The following is a 20,995-nucleotide window of genomic DNA, read 5'->3' on the forward strand; positions in this document are numbered from 1 at the left end:
AAATGGCACCCGCTGTCTCCCAACTCTGGGGGTTCACTCAGGCTGACTGCGACCCGGCCGAGAGAACACCATCCGCCGTCGCGGGGGTGCAAGCTTGGAAACGCGCCGCAAGAAGGTTCCTGAGTGGCAGGCGGTGGGGGGCGGACCGGGGGAAGCCGGGGCGGAGCCGGCGGAGTACGGCGTGCCGGGCTACGCCTCCCGGGGTCACTGGGCCGCGCCTGTTGGCGGAAGCCCGGCTCAGTCCGGCCGGAGACGCTCTGGTCAAGGGTCCGCGGCGGCGCCGGCGCGCCCGCTTTCGCTCCGTGCCCGGTAGCTGGCCTCCGGCCGCAGCACCCGCGCGCCGCGGTCCCCGGGCCATGCAGCGCTTAGCCATGGACCTGCGGATGCTCTCCCGGGAGCTCTCGCTCTACCTGGAGCATCAAGTCCGGATCGGTTTCTTCGGTTCGGGAGTGGGCTTATCCCTGATCCTGGGCTTCAGCTTCGCTTACGCCTGCTACTACATGAGCAGCGTTGCCAAGGTGAGCCGGGGGATGGCGCGGGCGCAGGGCCGCGGGCAGCTCTCCGGGAGTGACAGCAGCAGGCGAAGCCGGAGGTGCCGCTGTCTGGGGCGAGTGTCTGGGGCCGTCCGGGGCGCCCTTTCCCCGGCATCTGATGGACGCCCTCTGAGCGCGCGGGACCCTGCTGACCTCGGCGCGGCGGCACTGCCCTGTCACCATTCGCTAACCTGGTAAAGCAGCTCCGCGATGCTCTAGCACTTCTGAGGATGACTCCCGTGTGTCAACTCTCTCCATTCCCTAGAAGGGTTTAATAAACCACTGTTAAGTTCGTTGTGTTTGAATTATTTGCATCAGGCTTCCAGAAGGATATGTAATCAGATGGATCTCGCGCTAGGGACGAGTTTGCGCTTGTTTCTGGTTTACAGTTGGCAGAAACTTTGTTCTGGACACTTCACTGATACTGGCTTTCCCCACAGAAGCCCCAGTTAGTGACAGGGGGTGAAAGTTTCAGCCGCTTCCTTCAGGACCACTGTCCTGTGGTGACAGAAACGTACTACCCGACGGTCTGGTGCTGGGAGAGTCGAGGACAGACACTGCTGAGACCTTTCATCACTTCCAAGCCTCCGGTGAAGTATAGGAAGTAAGTAAAGTTCCATTTTCAGTCATTTCTTCAAAATCACAATGTTTTGCATACTCCCAGTTTTTGGTTAATACAACCTCCGGTTTAGTTAAGTATATAGAAAAGCAAGGGGGAATGAAGGTGGAAGGCACGTCTGCCACAGACACACGCAGCTGCAGGAAAATATTCAGGTGTTACCTTTCACCACTGTTGGGGGGAGGTGCTCTGATGTAAATGGTTTATTTTCTAAGATGAGAGAAGTGTTTGGGGGTTACTCTTTTTCCAATTTGTCATGCCTCTGTCCCTGAGGACCTAGATCCTTTGATGATGTGCATTGAGCTGGCGGTGGGGGTGAGAAGGATGCCAATTAATGTGGATTTTCTGTGATGGACCCCAGTAAAAGGACTTCATATTGATAAGCAAATGGGTTCTTGTGGATAATGTCCTTGAGGTGTTAAAGATATGGTCCAGAATATATCAGTAACGAGGAGATTTAAATGGTGCTTATTATTAATTTTACTGAGTCATCTAGTCCCTCTAGAGTTTCTTTTGTTGCCTGGAACTTGCACTATTCGTTTGGGAAAACTCTTCAAGTTCGTAGATACTATACGAGAAGTACTTTGAAGTGTTTAAGAAGCAAATTTTGTAATATGCTCTGTGAGGAGACTGCATTATTGAGTCAAACGGCTAGAGCGGTGATCAGATCAGCAGTTTACTTATTCAAGATTCTCTGTTGAATTATTTGGGTGACCTCAGTCAAATAGGGGTTAAATGCTGGGTATTTCAGAGCAATGAGGAAATGATTAAGATAAATATTTGAAGTAGTTTGAAGCCCATTTTTACATACTATCTTTTACTGATCTTGCTGGAAATACTTTATTATACTAATTTCATGACATTCATGTGATGAAAGAAAGTGACGTGTGTGTTAGTGGATGCTGGAAAGAAGTTATTTTGAGAGGACCAAGTAATGGCATATATATATATACAGAGAGAGAAAGAGAGAGAGAATTAGGAACTAATATTAAGACATGACTTGAAACACTAAAAGAGTATGTATGTCTTTTGTGTTATTTCTTTCAGTGAACTTATTAAAACTGCAGATGGAGGACAGATTTCACTGGACTGGTTTGATGATGATAACAGTAAGTGTTATATGGATGCCAGCACCAGACCTACTATCTTATTGTTGCCTGGCCTCACTGGAACAAGCAAGGAATCGTACATCCTTCATATGATTCACCTTAGTGAAGAATTGGGATACAGGTACCAGTGAAAGATTTCTTCTGTTTTTCACTTAATTCATTCTAAATGAAGCTTAAATATGTCTGCATGTTTGTTTCTGAAATACTTGTTATTTCTTGCATGGATTTTTTTTCCCTGCTTCCTCCTTCCCCTCTTTTTTCAGGACAATGCATAACTGAATCATTGCACAGGAAATAGTACTTAGGCACTCAGCAGATTTCGGTTGAATGAATGCATGAAATTAGAATCACTTAGGAATTGACATAGGACCCAGGGCTAAGAAGCAGTAGGCCACAGTGAAGGGATTGCTAGGAGAATAGCAATTACAAACCCCTGAGAGACTGCCCAATGTCCCTCATGTCATACTCCACATTTGGGCTCTGGATCCACTAATCTTGCCTCATCGGCTCAGATCCCAAGTGTAAAAAATATTCAGAATCAGCTTGTAGGTCATCCTTACCTTTCCAAAGGTGATCTGTGCCTTTTCTGTCCACCTGAGTTTGCAGGTGCACATGGCTAGGGTCCAGTTAATGATAGCACAGCATTTTTCAGTAATCATTATTCAACTCAGTCACCAGATACTATTTAATTTTTGCAAGCAACTTAGCAACTTTAAGTTTCTGGTTCAGTTCTAAAATTTGAAAGCAGATTCATTGTGAAAGGTACTGCTTTTCTGAGCCTCAGTCTTTTTTAAATTTAGCCAATGGTAATTATTGTAGTGGAACACTCTGAGTTGTGTTTAAAGCCAAGTTGTATCTTTTCTTAAACTCAAAACACTTGTTTTGTGAAAAACTGATGTTGACTTTATATTAATAAAAACATTTTGATATAAAGAAGAAAATGCCATAATAGCGAATTCAATTTTAACAAGTTAACTCTGATCTTTTACAGATAAAGTCTATTTTGTCCATGAGGTGACAGTCTCTTGAAAGCCTTGATATGGTGTTCCAGAATTATGGTTCCTATTAAATTTGCACTATAAGCAATAGCAGGAATTTATCATTGGATATCATTGGATACAATGTTTAAGCACCATTCAGTTAGATATGAGGCTTGATTTCAATTTTTTGCTAAAACTTAGTCATGCTCAGAAAATACAGATTATAAAGCCTTTTGTACATATTTAAATTGCTGATTCTGTACTTTGCCTGAGCTGTCTCCCAAGACTTAGAAAGTGCTTTTAAAAACAATGTAATTGACGGGGGAGGGGAGGAGGGAGAGGGATGGACTGGGAGTTTGGGGTTAGTAGATGCAAACTATTACATTTAGAATGGATAAACAACAAGGTCCTACTGTAGAGCACAGGGAACTATATCCAATCTCCCGGGATAAACCATAATGGAAAAGAATATTTTAAAAAAAGAATGTATATATGTGTATAACTGAGTCACTTGCCTGTACAGAAGAAATTAGCACAACATTGTAAATCAATTATACTTCAATAAATAACAAAAACAAACAAACAAAACACAATGTAGTTTAACTCAAGGACTGAATCTCATAAGCTCTAGAGTTACCGGTATGCATGGCTTTTTTCCATTACTTGTAAAAGTTGCCAAATTTTATTACCATGGCTACTGTTACACTGTGCTTCAAAGCTGTAGGAAGGTTCTAGCTTCCCTAAGGGTTAAAATCTCTTCTACTGATTCAGAAATTTTATTGAGAATGTATGATAGAAGGAAGGCTCTACGCTGGGTACTGTGAGGAGATACAAAGAGTTGTGGGAAATTGTCCTTACCATAAGGAGCCTATGAGAGGGTAAGGCTGGACCAGATCACTGTCAGCTGCTTGAAGACCCAGCTTATTTGGGTTTAGGGAACTCTAACACTGAATCACACTGGGCTTGAAGGTAGCAGAATGCATGAGTAAGCAATGACCAGTAAACTTTTCAGTGGCCTTTGGACCTATCCTCATTTGTTTTTAACTGCAAGGAATCTCTGAATCTAGGTCGGAGAGGGTTAGCTTTTGTTGTATAACAAACTCTCCCCAAACTTAGTGGCTAAAAACATTTCTGCTCACAATCTGTGGGCCAGCAATTTGGGCTGAGCTCAGCTGGGTGGTTCTTCTGGTCTTGGCCGAGATCACTCATGCATTTGTGGTCAGCAGCCTGGACAGCTCTGGGTTTGGGAGCCATCAGCAGGGATGACTCTTCTCAGCTCCATGTGGTCTCTCATCCACCATCAGGCTCACCCCAAGTTCACTGGGCAGCACAGTGTTCCAAGAGTGCAAAAGTGACAGCTGCAAGGCTTCTTCAGGCCCAAGCTGAGAACTCTCACAGTGTTGCTTCTGCCATGTTGTAGTCAGGTCATGTGGGCACCTTTGAGTCAGGTGGTAGGAATTTAGCCTCCACCTCTTGAGAGGAAGGGCTATTAAATGTGTTTACAATCCACCACAGACAGCTAGGTAGTTTCAAAGACCACTGATGAAAAAAATGGATCTGGAACTTTGGCACAAGGCTGTGTGGAGTCCTTAGGTTGCAAAACAGATCTAAGTCACTGATAGCCTTGCATGGGATCCAGTAGGTAACAGAGCCTGGGGAAGGCTGTGTAATATGGGGGAATGTGCATGGGCTTTAGAGCCAGGTCTGGGTTCAAATGTTGGAACTTCCACTTACTGAGTAACCCTGGGCAACTAATTTTTAACTTCCCCAATGTAGCTTCTCACTTACTACAGAGTTTAAATGAATTAGAATGTGTAAAGTGTTTGGTTTCATGCCTTGAGCAAAATGGGTCTTTAGAAGTGTTTTGTCTTCCTTCCTAGACCTTCTGTTCCCTGAGCAAAGTAGAACATTTTTTTATAGTTTAAAGAGCAAGTATGAGCAAACCTACCTCTTGGGAAACATCTAGTTTCCTTGCAGGGATGCTTTGGTATTATGTTAATGTCTCTTATACAGTAGAGCTGCAAAGGCAGCACGAGCACCCCAATATCATGAGGGTGCACTTGCCTCAGGCCCCAGTTACTATCTTATGTGCAGTTTGAGTATGTAGGGAGGGTCATGGATTCTGTCAGTTCACCAGGGAACCATTGATGCTTTACTTGTGAGATATGATTTAGACTTTAGAGAAAACCTAACTCCTGGCATATGGACAAATGAAACATAAGGGTTTACTGTTGTTACTGTTAAGTAAATTTTTCTTCCTGTACCTGAAAACTAACAAAGACACAACACAAAACTTTTCTGTTAAGGTCCACTAATTCAAAATTAATAATGAAAGGAAACTAAGCTAGGATTTGTTTAAGGTAATTGTGAGTAAAGGTTAAGAAGTCAAAAGTAAATGGAGTTGAGTGGGCAATACTTGGGCTGCCTTCATTGGCAGAGTCCATTATGTACGTCCCTGAATAAACTTGCCCCTGAGAGGAGAAGAGAATTTGCTGAGCCACACGACCCACTCATTCTTCAAAATTGTATCCATCAGGTAAGTCCTTCATCTCCTGGAGGACAAGTGAAGAAAGAAAGGCCAGGAAGCCAGGAGTGCATTTAGAGAGAAGCCCTCATAGAAACCAGAGGACTGGAGAAGAAGTCATTCCCTCTAATAAGTTACACCCATATGATTGATAAAGTAGTTAGAAATCTCATCCATTTCTTCAAGATTTCTTTTTAAAAAATTCTATTCAGTAATATAGCCGAATAGATATTATTTTGTATACCAGGATAATATCCTATTTTCTTAAATCTTTTACCCATTCTCTGAATTAAGTTACAGCATTTCAACTAAAGTCAGGGAGAAAAACAGTAACTCTGAAAGCATCTTAATCATCTTTTACCCTGACCTCTTTTACTGAGAGCCTTCATCTACTATTTTATTCCACCCCCAACTAATATTAAAAAAGAGTGACCCATCCAGAATTATGTACTAATAAACTCATTGAAATCTAGGTCAGTCATTAAGTATTTTGGTATAGTAAAGTACAGTATCAGAACCTATATTCCCAAAGAGCATTTGCACAGTCTAGTGGAAGTGACAAAGAGTATTCAGTAGTAGGGAAGAAATGCATTAGAGAGGACCAGGATTGGCAACAAGTGACAGAAAACTCAAAATAACAGTGACTTAAACAAAATACAAGTTTATTTCTCTCTCACGTGAAAATCCAAGAAGGTAGTGTCGGAAAACTAAGTTTCTTTTATCATGTTGCTTCATAACCTATGGCTGCTTCAGCTCCAGCTATCACATCTGCATTCCAGCACCCAAGAAAGAGAAAAAAGGGAGACTAGAGAATGCAGCATCTCCCTTTAAGGATGCTTTCCAGCAAGTATGCATACCAGTTTTGCTTTTGTCACCTGGGCCTGCTCTTCCTTAGCTGGAAGGGAGGTTTGGAAGTAAATCTTTATTTTGGGCAGCCATGTACCCAATTGAAATTGGGGGATTCTGTTACTGAGGAAAAAAGGGGAGGGTGGATATTGGGAGATAACTGAAAGTCTCTAGCGCTGACTGGTCAGAGTGTTGCAAGTGCCAGGATTCTGGACTATGAGAAGCAAGCGAGACATTTTACAGAGAGAAGAAATAGGTCAGCAGGGTCAGATGCAACCGAAAGGGCAAGGAGAATGAGGGTGGATAAAGCACAATTTGAGAAGATTCATTAGAGCAGGAGGAAGGAAGCCCAACTGCTGCGGCAAAGATGACCTCAGGAGACCTCAGGAGACAAGAGCAGGAGTGGGTCACACATTTTTTGTTTGTTTGGGGTTTTTTTTTTTTTTGGCTGCATGGCTTGCGGGATCTTAGTTCCCTGACCAGGGTTGGAACCCGGACCTCCTAAAGTGGAAACGCAGAGAGAGTCCTTACCACTGGACCTCCAGGGAATTCCTAGGTCACACATTTGTTAAGTTTTGACAGAGAAAGGAGAGAAACAGCAGAAGAGGGCAAAGGGATCAACTGAGGAATTTGTCAAGATTGTAGGCTTATGTTTCAAGAAATTTCCTTCTTGCCACATTTACAAAAAATACTTAGAAAGCACTGATTTTCTTCTGTGGTTTGATAGGATCAAGATCTCCTGTCCTTCACTGCAGAGCCCACTATTGGTAGCAAGGATACCATTGTCCATAATTTATCTTTCTGAGAGATTTAAAGTGGGAGATGATTTTAAAGAGGTTAAAATTTGACTACTTTTAAATGTTCCATCCCTTTCCAGTTTGGAATTTGGGCCTACACATTTTTTATTTAGAGGAAGTAGCACCAGTGGAGACTAAGCTTTAGGTGACGTTTAGCATTTCCTGAAGCATTAGGAGTACATTGGAGGGTCATCCAAAGACTCTTCCTGAGGGAGGAAGGAAGGGGAGATTGAACTAAGGAAAATCAGGCAGTGAAACAAAAAAGACAAGTTTTGACTACTCTCCAATCTAAAAGCAGTGTCTTAGATAAGATGTCATTTTAAATTAACACCAGAATGTTTTTATCTCAAAGTATTTTTATCATTTGTTGTTAAAATAATTTGATTTTTAAAGTTTTGAGAATGAGTCAGTTAACTGATTATTCATGAGACTGGGTAGATGAAATAATGCTAAATGTTAGAAAGCACTGAATGAAGAACTTAGCTTATTTCATGGCATTTCTGGAAAAAGTTATGGTGGATACCGACAAGTGATCCTATTCTCTAGGGAATAGAGCTGCTGGATGTTCCGCTATAAAATGATACCTTAATTAACAAACTTTCAGGGACAAAGCTCTTTTTATCAGAGCTGGCATGCACTCAAAGGGCACCCTATGTTCAGAGCACCCATTCTCTTTGGAAAAAAAGACTTTAATGTCACTAGTTTAGACAGCACAGGGCAGCGTAGTGAGCTAGTTAAGTGGATCACTGAGTCAGATCTGCCTGATTCAGATCCCAACTCTGTTACATACTACCTGTGTATCCAGGGATGAATTATTTAGTCACTCTGTGCCTCAATTTTCTCATCTGTACAGATAACTGTACTTCATAGGGTTATAAGGATTGCATGTAATGTATATGAAGAACCTTAGCCCATGATGAACATTTTTTAAGGTATTAAGCTATGAAAGTTAAAGGAGTGAGTCAGGCCATTGTCTGGCTTAGAAAAGAGCCTTGCTCTTTTAGTCTGGTCAGATGGAAGTGAGGTACTTACTGTCTCAGCCCTACTACCAGGTGAGAAACCATCCCAGGAGGGCCCAGAGATAGCAGGGTGCTTGGCCAGGCAGCGGGCGGAACAGGGAGAAGGAGGGTAATGCCTTGCTAATTTGGAGTGGCCGCTGGAATCTGCATCCTGGAACGCATACATGTCTCTGACTCGGTTTTGGGAAATAAAGTTGCCAGCAGTGATCTGTGACACTGGAATAATTCCTATTAGTTCATATAATTAGTGTAGAACACTTTTGTTCTTAAATAGGGTTTTCTGTAGGTTACTTCAGCTGGGTCTTAAGTTAACAGAAGGTACAGAAACACCAAAGAGACCTAGCTAGAATTCAAATAAGTAAGATAAAATGTGAGAACGTCAGAAAGCAACTGAGTAAATGTTAGGGAAAATGAGAGAGCTAATGGGAAAGAAAAAATTCCAGTAAAATGTTTTAAGAGATTGCTGAAAGAGAACTCTTGATGTTAATTGTCTAATAAGGTTTTTAGCTTCCTCACATCAAAGATAACGGACTCTTTTTCCCCTTGTGGCCACTAGTTTTGAAATATTATGCCTAATAAATTGCATTTAATTAAATATTAACTTGTTGGTCTTTTTTTGTTTTAAATTCATAGGGCCACTTAGAGCTTATGATCAGCAAAAAATAATTAGAATTGCCATTTTTGTTTACTATGATTAAATTTAGCTTAGTTGAGTGCCTGTTGCATGATAGGCCCCATGCTAGGTGCTATACACAGGCTATCTTATTTAATATGTACTCAATTCCAAGATATGTATTATTATCCCCATTTTACCAACCAAAAACAGAGCTACAGTGTTAGTAATTTCACCAAAATTAGACAGTGTGTGACAGGGTTAAGGTTCACCTGTACAGCCTTGCTGCAGAAAAATGTATGATTTCTGTTAAGCTATTTGAAAACTTGGTCATTTTTGAAAACTCTCCTTTACTACTTTTTTACACCCTTAGTTGTCTCAGGCTCCTAACTTGGGAACAACTAGCTCCTCAAATCCCATGATTGTTGCCTATCAGGATAATGTAGACCTGTAATATCATAGGACTCAGTTTTATGAGGAAAATTCAAGACAGGACAGGCAAATAAGGCATGTTTCCTACTCAGGGAATAGATTTTATAGGGAAAGAGTTGAAACAAGAGAATGAGAGAATGAGGTTCTTGAATTATGAATGTAACTTTCAGTGTTCTCCATTACCGTGTGATAATCAGGAGTTGGGTATTAATACAGTCAGTAATATATTCTTGTTAACTATGTGTTTGATTTCTGATGCTTCATATTCTAGAAGAAGGTACATGAATTATGTTTATCTGTCATAATGCCTTTATGACCTTAGGTTGGAAATGTTCAGGTATTATCATTTTTTAAAAAGAATGTGTATTATGCTGTTGGATGTAGTGTTATATAAATGTAAATTAGGTTAAGACAGTTGATAGTGTTATTGATACACTTTGTACCTTTATTAATTTTTTTGTCTTATTGATGGAAAGTTGTTAAAATCAACTATGATTGTGGATTTTCTATGATTCCATTTAATTCTGTCCATTTTTGCTTCGTGTATTTGGAAACTCTGTTATTACTCACATATACATTGATGATTGTTAATCTTCCTATGAATGAACTCTTATGTCATTATGAAATGTCCTTTTTTATCTCTGGTTGTGATATCAATCTGATGTTACTGTAGCCACTCCAGCCTTCTTATGCTTACCGTTTATGTGATAAATCTTTTTTTATATGTTATCTTTCAAAATATCTGTATTTATATTTAAAATGTATTGCTTGTAGACAGCATATAGTTGGGTCCTGAAGGTTTTATCCAGTCTGACACTTTCTGCCTTTTAATTAGAGTTTTTAGTTCAATCACATTTAATGTCATTATTGATACGGTAGATATAAAGTTTATCATTTTAGTATTTGTTTTCTGATTTTTGATTCCCTCATTCCCCTTTCACTTTGCTCTCTCTTTTTGAGTCGATGAGTTGTGTCTTTTTATCAAATTTGCAAAAATTTTGGCCGTTATTTCTTCACATATTTTTTCTGCCCTATTCTCTCCTCTCTTTCTGGGACCAAAATTACATGTATGTTAGATTAATAATATACCCAAAATCAATGAAGTTCTACTCATTTTTTTCAATCTTTTTTTCTCTCTCATCTTGAGATTGGAACGGCAATTTGCAAATCCAGTGAACTTTTTATTTTAGATATTGTATTTTTTTAATCTAGATTTTCCATTTTTGATAGGTTTTATTCCTCTGCTATTTCCTTTTTTTAAAAAAAATCATTACAAGCTTATTTTCTTCTGTGTCCTTGAGTATAGTTATAATAGCTGCTTTAAATCCTCACCTATTAATTCTAACACCTGGACTGTCTCAGGATCAGTTACATTGATTATCTTATCTCTTGAGTATGGGTCATGTTTTTTCTGTTTCTTCATGGTCTAGTAATTTTAGATTTTGTTCTGGACAGTTTGAATGATCCATTGTAGAGACTCTGAATTCTGTTATATATTTTTAAAAGAGTTTCTATATATTTTCTAATGACTGGTTTTTGTTTATCAGACAGACAATTTGGGTAAACTCAAATTCAAACTCTGTCCCCTCTGTAGTAGACAGCAGCTGAAATCTCTGTTCAGTTTTTCATCCTTAATTGGACTGCTTAGAGGCTGCATCACAGAAGGCTCGGCCAGACTTTGTGCCCATTTTTTAAATCCAGAATTTAGGACTCTGCCTCTATATCTCTCTCTTTTCTGAGATTTCCCCCTTTCTCTAACTTTTATAGTTGCATCAAACTCTGTTTTCTGGTTTTCAAGCCCATGAGATTGAACATTTCTACTTGACCTTTATCCATTACTGAGTAATACCAGCTGGTGCCTCCCCTCAGACAAAAAGCTGTGAAAAGAAACTCACCCAATGCCATTTTTTTCTTCCAAGTGTCAACTCCCATTTAGTTTCTGCCTGCTTTGGTTGTTCTCCATTGCCTTTATAATTTAGCAAGCACTTCTTTTTTATTCTATAGAAGGGTTGGCCCAGTAGGAGCTACCATGACATTTCTGGAAGCAGAACTTCCTTGTCATCTTTTCTTAACCTGTCATTCTGAACCCTATGCCTATTTTGATGCTAACCTATTTTTCCATCTTTATTTTCTATCGTTATCCTACTATGTAGTCATGTTTCAGCTAAAGTGATGTATTTTCTCATCCCTCAGAAACTTTTATACATTCCTACCTTATATCTTTGCTCACATTGCTCCCTTCAGCCCATATTATTTCTCACATTTTCCTTCTGCTGAAATCTTTACCATTTTCTGAGTCTCAGCATAAGATCTATCTGCCTTTTTCATGAATCCTTTCCTAATGAATTTTGCCAATCCTAACCTCATAAGGCTTTATTATCTATACCACTCGTTGGACATTGAATCACATACTGCCTTGTGATATCACTTTTGTTGTGGTCACTCATCTGAAAGTATAATGCATTTATTTTCAACCTAATTAGATTATACTCTTCTTGAGGCCAGGAACCTTATATTTTTATTTTCTTTTTCTCCTACAAGCACTAACTCAATCTTTAATTCAGTAACTAATCTGTTTAATAAATTTTTGAATGAATGAGTCATTCCAATATTAATATTCATGTAAAAGGCCTAGAAGACAATCTGACACGTAGTAAACAGTAATAAGTATTATCTGTTGTTATTATCTAAAATCAGCATAGTGATCTCTGAATATTCATCTCACTCCATCCTTTGCTGATTATTATTTCTATTCATAGACTCAAAGACTTGTGGAATCTTAGAACTGGAAAATTTTTAAAGTTGTGTGATAAAATCCCTTTATTCTGGTAGATCACTGGGCTTGAGCAGACTCAAGGTTATCTGTCCCATTTCACTGTAACAGTGGTTCTCAACCAAGTGGTTCTCAACAGCCCTACTACAAAGAAGTATTTGATCCAAAATGTCCGTAGTGCCCAAGGTTGAGAAATCCTGTGCTGTGGGTAGCTCTCTGCCTCTTATTTAACCGTCATTAAGTGAAAATCATCTTCTTTCCTAACTAACGTGTTCTGTTGTCATAAAAATTTCTCAATATCAGATTTTTATTTAGTATTTCTTCTCTTTATTTATATTTTCCCTGTTTTGAGAGGAAAATTTAAATAGTTAAAATATGTAGGAAAAATAAATTTTGCAGAATAATTTCCCTCCTAGACATACCCTTTAAAATTGTTCGGGAGAAACTGTAAAACTTATTTGGAGAGAGCTGTTATAAAGTTATCAAATGTCTTATCAAATGTCTTAGGAATAGTAGGTGTTTCACAGCCTGCTCTTTTCGTTTTACTGAAGTATCAAGTGTCCCCTGATGACGGTCAGGGCAGAAAAGGGGTTAAACGAAAGCAGCTAATTGCTTATCGCCAACTGGAGTGGGAGAAAGGGACCAAAGGGCAGCCGTCATTCTGCCTCCCTCCATAGCTGCTCTCTGCTTCATCCTCCCTTATTTCTCTGCCTCATTCCCAAGGCTAGAGGTATATACAGTGATGACAGTTATTGATTGAACATTGTCAGAAACAAAGACCTATGGAGACTTCAGTACAGTTTCTCCTCTAGCAAGAGATAGCAGAGCTGTGATCCACTTTTGCCTAAAGGAAAGTTACAAACATCCCAGTCTGTAATTTGGAAGAAAATCCCAGATGTATAGGCTGCTTTTTCCTGAGTTTGCAGATCATCGTCTTCTTTCCCCTCACTAATTCTGCTCCCTTCTCTCAGGGGCAGTCACATGATGGTATCTTGCCCCAGAAGCCATTTTTATCCTTATGTAGTGTTTGCACTTTGAAAGTGGTTCTTTTCTGAATGACGGGAAGCTTCGAGGTTCAAGGTCACAACTAACTTTAGCCCTGATTCCTGTTACTTAGGAGCTTATGCAAGTAAATAAAAGTGGCTGTGTCTTGCCATTCTTTTTAGCAAGAAAAGAGTAAAGACTAACTGACCCTACCTAACTTTTCTGCATGTTTTTATAGTATATTTAAAATCTTTCTCTGACTAGTTAATAAAATGTAATATTTCTAGCCTTTTCTCAAATCAGATTTCTGAGATATTAGAACATTTTTCTTCTTTTTTTAATAGATTTAATTAATTAATTAATTAATTTTTTTTTGGCTGCGTTGGGTCTTTGTTGCTGTGCGCGGGCTTTCTCTAGTTGCGGCGAGCGGGGGCTACTCTTCGTTGTGGTGCGAGGGCTTTTCATTGCGGTGGCTTCTCTTGTTGTGGAGCACGGGCTCTAGGTGCGCGGGGTTCAGTAGTTGTGGCATGTGGGCTTCAGTAGTTGTGGCTTGCGGGCTTAGTTGCTCCACGGCATATGGGATCCTCCCGGACCAGGGCTTGAACCTGTGTCCTCTACATTGGCAGGTGGATTCTTAACCACTGCGCCACCGTGGAAGCCCTGTCACATATATTCTTAATTACAGGCTTTTTGTATTTATTTCTTCTGTGTTAAATACATCATGAAAGTAAGGATAATAAATGCTTTAAATACAAAAAGGGGAGGGGTTAAATTAGAACCTTAAATGATCTTGATTGATTAGCTAAGCAGATAGACAAAACAAAATGAATTTTAATTGACATGAATATAGATTCACTAAATCAAAGAGAACCCATGCAGACACAAGTCAGGATTTTGTTTGAGGATGGCAAAAATACATATCTGGGATTATGGTTGATGGAAAGTTTTGTCAGTGCAGAATGACTGTGTAAAGGTTAGCATTGTGCTGCAACTACCATTGCTACTAATTAGTTAACTGTCGTTGTGTACTTACTGTGAGGCAGCACTGCTCTAAAGCCCTTTACATATGACCATTGACCTAGGAGAGGCAAACAGCATTATAGGACACACAGCTAGTCTTTCCTCCCCTAGGTCAGCTGAACACCAAGCAGTAGCATAGTGGGGGCCCAGCCTTCCAACCCAGATGCCATGCTCCTTGCAGCTCTACCTGTAGTGATGTTCTCACCGCAGGTAAAATTCCAGTGTCTGTGTTTGCCGAGCCTTGAGGGAACAAGAGCTGTTTCTCAGGATAGGAATAGATGCTTATTAATGTTGCAAATAGAATAGGTAGAGGACATATTTTTTTTAATTTGAGGCAAAAACATTTAAGTTTGACTTGTATTCAGAATTGTTTTAATAATACTTATTGGAGGCCTACACATATACATAGGAAGTAGTTGTAAAAATTCTGCTTTTGGTAGGAAAATTTAACATCACTTTGATACACAGTTTTCTGGTTTGAACCTACATGCTGAATTTAGAGAACTAGAAATGTATTTTAGTGCATTTAATGAAATTATCAAGCATCCTCATTTCTTTGGAACAGATTTTTAAGAACCTTTCATGCTCTAAAACAGTGCCAATAAGATGATTTTTATATTATATTGTAAGAATCATGTGTAAAAATAACAAAAATTACTTTCCTGGTTTTTAGATGTGTGGTTTTTAACAACAGAGGAGTGGCAGGGGAGAATCTCTTGGTAAGTAAATCTAAATTAATCACAACAGCTTAATTTTTAAAAGAATCATTTCCAGTTTTATAACAAAAACATATTCCTTTTATTTAAGATAGCTTATTATGTAAACAATACAAGTTCATTGTGGAAATATAGGGATAAGAAAAAAAGGAAACCCATAATTATATGACCAGGGGAATCCCCTTAGTCTATGTTCATCCAGATCTTATATTTAAATTTTAAAATGTAATATATTTCTATTTTTTAAATTAAGGCTTTATTTTATAACTTAACTTTTATACTTACCATATTTTAGCATCAATAAATATTTATCTACATCATTTTTAATGCAAAACATATTTTCTTTAAAAATTAACTGGTACAAAAAAATTAACCACTACAGTAATACATTTTTAATTAAGAAATTTACTGTCGTCATGAAATGGACTGACTGCATGTTATATGCCTATTTGCCTGCCACAGTTTACATGGAGGAAATATTATTTTAAATCAGCTTTTTTCCCCTCTAACCCCTAAAGTTTTTGCTAGGATAGAAGTCCTTCCATCTCTTGGAAAATCATCACTCTATCTGATGTTAACCTGTGAGTTGGAATGAGAAATATTACACCCATTGAAATTTTTTTGAAGCTTTTCAACTGTTAGTCCCTCACCACTTTCACAGGTCAAAGGCAATTCTATCAGAATAGAAAGAAACTTTTTTTCTGGGTCATTGATAGTGAATGATACTAAGACTATAAATAATTAAGTCATAATGGAAATAAAAATTTACAATCATGTCACTGTGTCAGTACATTATGAGAATTTGGGGAAAAAAAAAGAAAAGAGCTCTTGCACTTTCCTTTATAGTAAGTTAAGTCCTGGAGAGGATCAAGAGCAACATGATTTCAAAAGCTAAAGTTATAAAGTGTTTACGGTCTCACTCAAGCGCCTCGTGAAGGTGAAGGTTCACATTTCCTTACTTAGTCCGGCCCTTTAGGAATCTTGTAGACAGGTGGTAGGTATTCTAAAGGGAAAGATTTGAACTTGTCACTCTGGCTCTGGACTAAGCAAATTGTTTTTGTGCAGCTCTTGTCTGCTGTGTGTCCTTCTAGGTGCTTCCAGGACACAAAGATGGGGACGACATGATCTGAGGCTCTCAAGAAAATAACATGCTGCAAAGTAAAATCCATTCGGTTCCATAAAGTGAGAGATAAGGATCTGTTCATTTAGCAAAGCTGTGTTGTATGCCTAAATCAGGCACTGTACAAGGCAATAGAGTGAGGAGTGCACACATTATTACACACAACCTGAACCCTTACTTAGGAGCTTTAACTTAAGTTTCAGGAGATGGTCAGATACATAAAAATATACACAATACAGTGTGACCACAGGAAGGTTTATTAAGGCTACAGAGCATAGAGGGAAGGAGTAACTAACTGCCCCAGGGGAGGCGGCAGAATATCGCAGCGGAGGTGAATTTGAGTTGGATCTTGAAGGCTATGGTATTGAACCAGCAGAGGGGATAGAGGAGCTTTCTCAGCATGAAAAGCAAGGTATTAAAGAGCGTAGTAGCAAGTACTTATTTGTGGAGGGATAAAAATGATGATCATTTTATCTAATGTTTGTTGAGTCCGTAGAATATATCATTATGTCTTTTTTTTTCATTATGTCTTTTTGTACTCGATGTTCAGCAATAGAAACAACCCCGTGATTTAGGTAAGTGTAGCCACCATCATCCCCATTTTCCAGATGAAGAAAATGAGGGACAAATAGGTTAAGAACTTGCTCTCACTGAGAAATTCAGAGCCAGGATTCAGATCCAGGTAGGCTGACTATGTGCTTATGTTCTTGACCGTTATACTGTGCTCCCTCTCATTACTCAGGAAGTGATAGGAATTCTCTCAGAAGGGTAGGGCCAGATTTTGAAGAGTCATGTGTAGAATTCCAAGGAACCTAGTATTGAACCATTGACATTTTTTTTTTAAGTTTGGTTTTATTGAGGTATAATTGACATATAAAATACCTTGGTCATGGTCATGTTTTAGAAGGAGAACCATGGCAGAAAAGTGATGGAGGGGAAGGAGGCTGGAGGCTGGGAAATCTGTTAGAAGGCAGTTATTAAAGACCTATCCAGAGTGTGAACGCAGAGGTGGGGGGGAGGAAGGGGAGAGGACAAAAATGAGGGGTATTCATGGGGCAGAAAGAATAGTATGGTGGGAAGTGAAGAGACGGGAGTCAAGGTTGGCATGTCTAGTTTTGCTGACTTGTAAAAGGCTAATACGGTGAAAGGTAATATTTGCTGAAATAGGAAATTTAGGAGAATTTACAAGCTTTTGGTGTCATCAAAATAACAAATTCAGTTTTAGATATTGAGGGTGCTTTTAGGTCATCCAGGTGGAAATTTTTCATAAACAGTTGGATGTACTAGACTGGACCTCAGAAGAGACATACAGGCTGGAGAAAGGAATGGATTATTGGTACGCAGTGGAACCAGGAGGTCAGGAGTGGGTGAGATCGCTTAGGAGCCATTGGTAGAGCAAAGGATAGACTCTTAGAACACAACAAATAGGAAGGAGGAGAGAAAAAGAGGAGGAGGAAGCTTGAAAAACTTTCTGCCCTGAGCATTTAAAGTTAATTGGAAATTTACTTTGAAAGAATGCAGCAACCCAGTAACTTTCACCCATAAACTTGCATAGATTTTTAAAATATCTCCAAGAACAGTTTTGGGAGATTTTACAAAGGGATGGTAATTAGATTAAAAAAATTTTTTTAACTTTTAAAGAATTCACTGAGTTCTAAGTGAGAGGATAAGAGTAGCTTGATCTCTGGCGTCTTATACAGTGCATCGGGTTGAATTCTGATGAACTGGTACCTCCAGCAAATATCTGTATCATAAAGGCTAATGCCATCTAACTTAAGAAAAAATAAGGATAGCAAATGACTAAAACATAATTATATCCTTTTAGAATAACTGTTTTTGAAAAGAAATTAAAGGGAGTAAATGAATTATAATTTACTATATACTTCTTGTAACCTAATGGATCACAAAAATGAGATGCCAATATTGATTATTAGAGCTAGGTTTGATATTTAGATCCCTTGATAGTCCTTCTTCTTTCTGCCTTAGAGCTATAAACAGTTCCTGTTTCAGATTAGAGTAACTCTATGAGTATTTATACCTTACCTTGTTCCAGAAAGGATTTAATGTAGCTCAGACCCAGAGTAAGTAAGACCTTAGGGTAGGCATAAAAAAGGACAAAAGATGAATCAGCAAAGATCAAACAGGAAGGAACCGATTCTAACTGAAATTAACCCAAAAGAGCTAGTAAAGGTTAAATGGAATTTAGGGTAAGCAGCTCTCCTAGGAGTGGAAGAAATGCAAAAGTAAAAGATTTGCTGAAATATGTTGGTGATATACTTAGAATTTATAGGGATTACTATGGCTCCTGCAGAGCAGAATAAGAAAGTAGAAAATTTCCACCACCACATTGTCCTCATTTCCAATTAGTCATTGCAGGATTGAGAGAAAGCCAGAAGCCTTGCTCACTAGTAAATGAGAAGCCTGCATGTTGCCCTTTCTGGGGCTCTGAGCTGTAGAGGACAGAGAGTCCTAGTCTCAGATACTCCTGCAGGGTTCTTGGAGCACTCAAAGTAGACGGTGCTTTTATTTTTTTTAATATTAATTTACTTGGTAGCACTGGGTCTTAGTTGCGGCAGGCGGGCTCCTTAGTTGTGGCACATGGGCTCCCTAGTTGTGGCTCACCGTCTCCTTAGTTGCGGCATGCGAACTCTTAGTTGCAGCATGCATGTGGGGTCTAGTTTCCTGACCAGGGATCAAACCCAGTCCCCCTGCATTGGGTGTGTGGAGTCTTAACCACTGAGCCACCAGGGAAGTCCCAATGGTTCCTTTTCTTGCTCTCTGCAGATTGGTTTTCAAGACCAGGAATCCAGGAATCCAAGTTATCCACAAACTCCCTAATATTAATGATTACTTTGTGAACTGTCATGTTTCCAGCTTAGTTTAGGAATGATTATCTACAAAGAACTCAGCCAAACCTGAGTTTGTTGAATGCTACACAAGGGTCCCTCTCCTTTTGTTTATAGGATCATGCAGACTTCTGTGTCCCTAAACCCAACCAGAAAACTCTCCTAGCCACTTTGGAAAATACTCTGGCAGTTTCTCAAAAACTTAAAATTGAGTTGCCCTATGATGCAGCAATTCCACTCCTAGGTATATACCCAGCAAATGAAAATATATGTTCATACAATAACTTGTACACACTTACTTGTAGCATCATTATTCATAATAACCAAAAGATGGAAGGAATCAGGATGTCCATTAATGGACAAATGGATAAATAAAATGTAGTACAGCCATGCCATGGAATGTTTTTCAGCATTTTAAGTGGAATAAAGTACTGACACATGCTACAATATGGATGAACCTTGAGAACATTATGCTAAGTGAAAGAGACCAGACAAAAGCTCACATATTGTGTAATTTCATTTGTACGAAATATTCTGAATAGGCAAATCTGTAGAGATGGGAAGAAAGATTAGTGGTTGCCTCGGGCGGAGGGAGGTGGGGTGACTGACTGCTAATGGTGGAAGGTTTCTTTTGGGGGTGATGAAAATGTTCTAAAATTGTAATAGTTGTACAACTCTGAATATACTAAAACACACACACACACACACACACACACACACACATACTGAATTGTATATCTTAAATGGGTGAATTGTATGCTATGTGAATCATGTCTCATAAAGCTGTTAAAAAGAAAAGCCTCCATCAGGTTCTTTCCCGTTCAAGGTAGAGCTGGTGAGGGGTCGGGGTGGGGGGGCAACAGTGGAGCAGAAGCCAGAAAATACTTTAAAGCGGTGCAGCTCCAAATGCAGTTTGTCAGCCAACTTTCACTTCTCGAACTATCTGACACAATCCCTGACAGTATGAGGGGCTGCGAGAGAACGTAAGCCAACTGCGGCTCTGAGCACGCTGCTGAGGTGAGCTGATTATTTTTTTTCTCACAGAAATACTCTCTCGGTGAGAGAAGCAGCGTGCTGATTTATATTCTGATGCCAGCCCCTTATCTCACCCTGGACTGGCACTTTAAGTAGCTCTGCTGCAGGGATCCTCTAATCCTAAAAACCTCATTTAGTAGATGAGGACACCGCTGGAGAAGTGGGGTGACAGGCTTGACGTCATAAAGCTGATTAGTGGTCTTAGGGCATGAACTTAGACTGTCCAATGTCTTTACGTTGCAGCTCTGGCTTTAAGTCAAGTCAGGCGGAAAAGAGGGTAGAGATAAAGAGGGTTTTCAAAGAGAGGGATCTTGCCTCAATCTCCAATGCCTCGGGTGGTTATTTAAGGACTCAGATCTTGAGAAATCTGCTCTTGTTTCCTACTGAGCTTTTCCACCTCGGAAGCTAATGGGGTAGGAGGGATGTAGGGCTCTTTCCCCTCCTGGGCCCTGTTTTCTGAAGGGGGCATTCACAAGGGATTAAGGACTGTAATGGTCTGAGGGAGGAGGGGCATATAGCGCATGGCCAGCCAAAGCACAGTTCAGTTGTCAGACTTTCACCTTCAGGCACTGCCTTTCCCACACTCAGTATCTTCTTACTGAACACCACTGTGTCCCACCCAAGTCTGCCCTTTCCTGAATGCTCCCCCAGATAACCTCTCCCTCCTCCCTCTACCCATCGGAACAACCCAGGAAGGTTGTAAGCCAGATGTGGATATGAATTCATTGAATCGTATAGAATTTTCTTCTAACACTGATAAGTCCAGTTCAGTAATATCAACTGCTGTAAGTGGTGGGTATGCAAAAGATTGTGCAATTCTCTATATTTAAACAATTTTTAAATAAAAAGAATGTTTAAGTAAATAAAGAATTTTAGGAATAGTATATTTTTTAGGAATAACAATGATAATTTTAGGAATAGCAACAGTGTAATAGCTAGCTACCATTCATCGAAGGCTTCAGCTGTGCCAGGTGTTCCTTTATGCCATGAGATGTTTAGCAATACTTCTCTGTGCACTGCAGGGAATCC

The 20,995-nt window shown here is 39.6% G+C and overlaps 1 protein-coding gene across 2 annotated transcripts in view; it reads left to right on the forward strand.

The window, feature by feature from the left end:
• The first annotated feature begins 256 nt into the window (after positions 1 to 256).
• Positions 257 to 20,995, forward strand: part of ABHD3 (abhydrolase domain containing 3, phospholipase) — a 38,150-nt gene continuing 17,411 nt past the window's right edge. For both annotated transcript variants that reach the window (XM_060170692.1, XM_060170693.1), the window contains exons 1-4: positions 257 to 518; positions 974 to 1,137; positions 2,200 to 2,382; positions 14,923 to 14,968. In XM_060170692.1, the coding sequence (XP_060026675.1) occupies positions 357 to 518; positions 974 to 1,137; positions 2,200 to 2,382; positions 14,923 to 14,968 (555 nt within the window). In that variant the 5' untranslated portion in view covers positions 257 to 356. The remainder of the gene's footprint in view (positions 519 to 973; positions 1,138 to 2,199; positions 2,383 to 14,922; positions 14,969 to 20,995) is intronic.

Source organism: Lagenorhynchus albirostris, chromosome 14 (genome assembly GCF_949774975.1).
Source record: "Lagenorhynchus albirostris chromosome 14, mLagAlb1.1, whole genome shotgun sequence".
Classification (NCBI taxonomy): Eukaryota; Metazoa; Chordata; class Mammalia; order Artiodactyla; family Delphinidae; genus Lagenorhynchus; species Lagenorhynchus albirostris.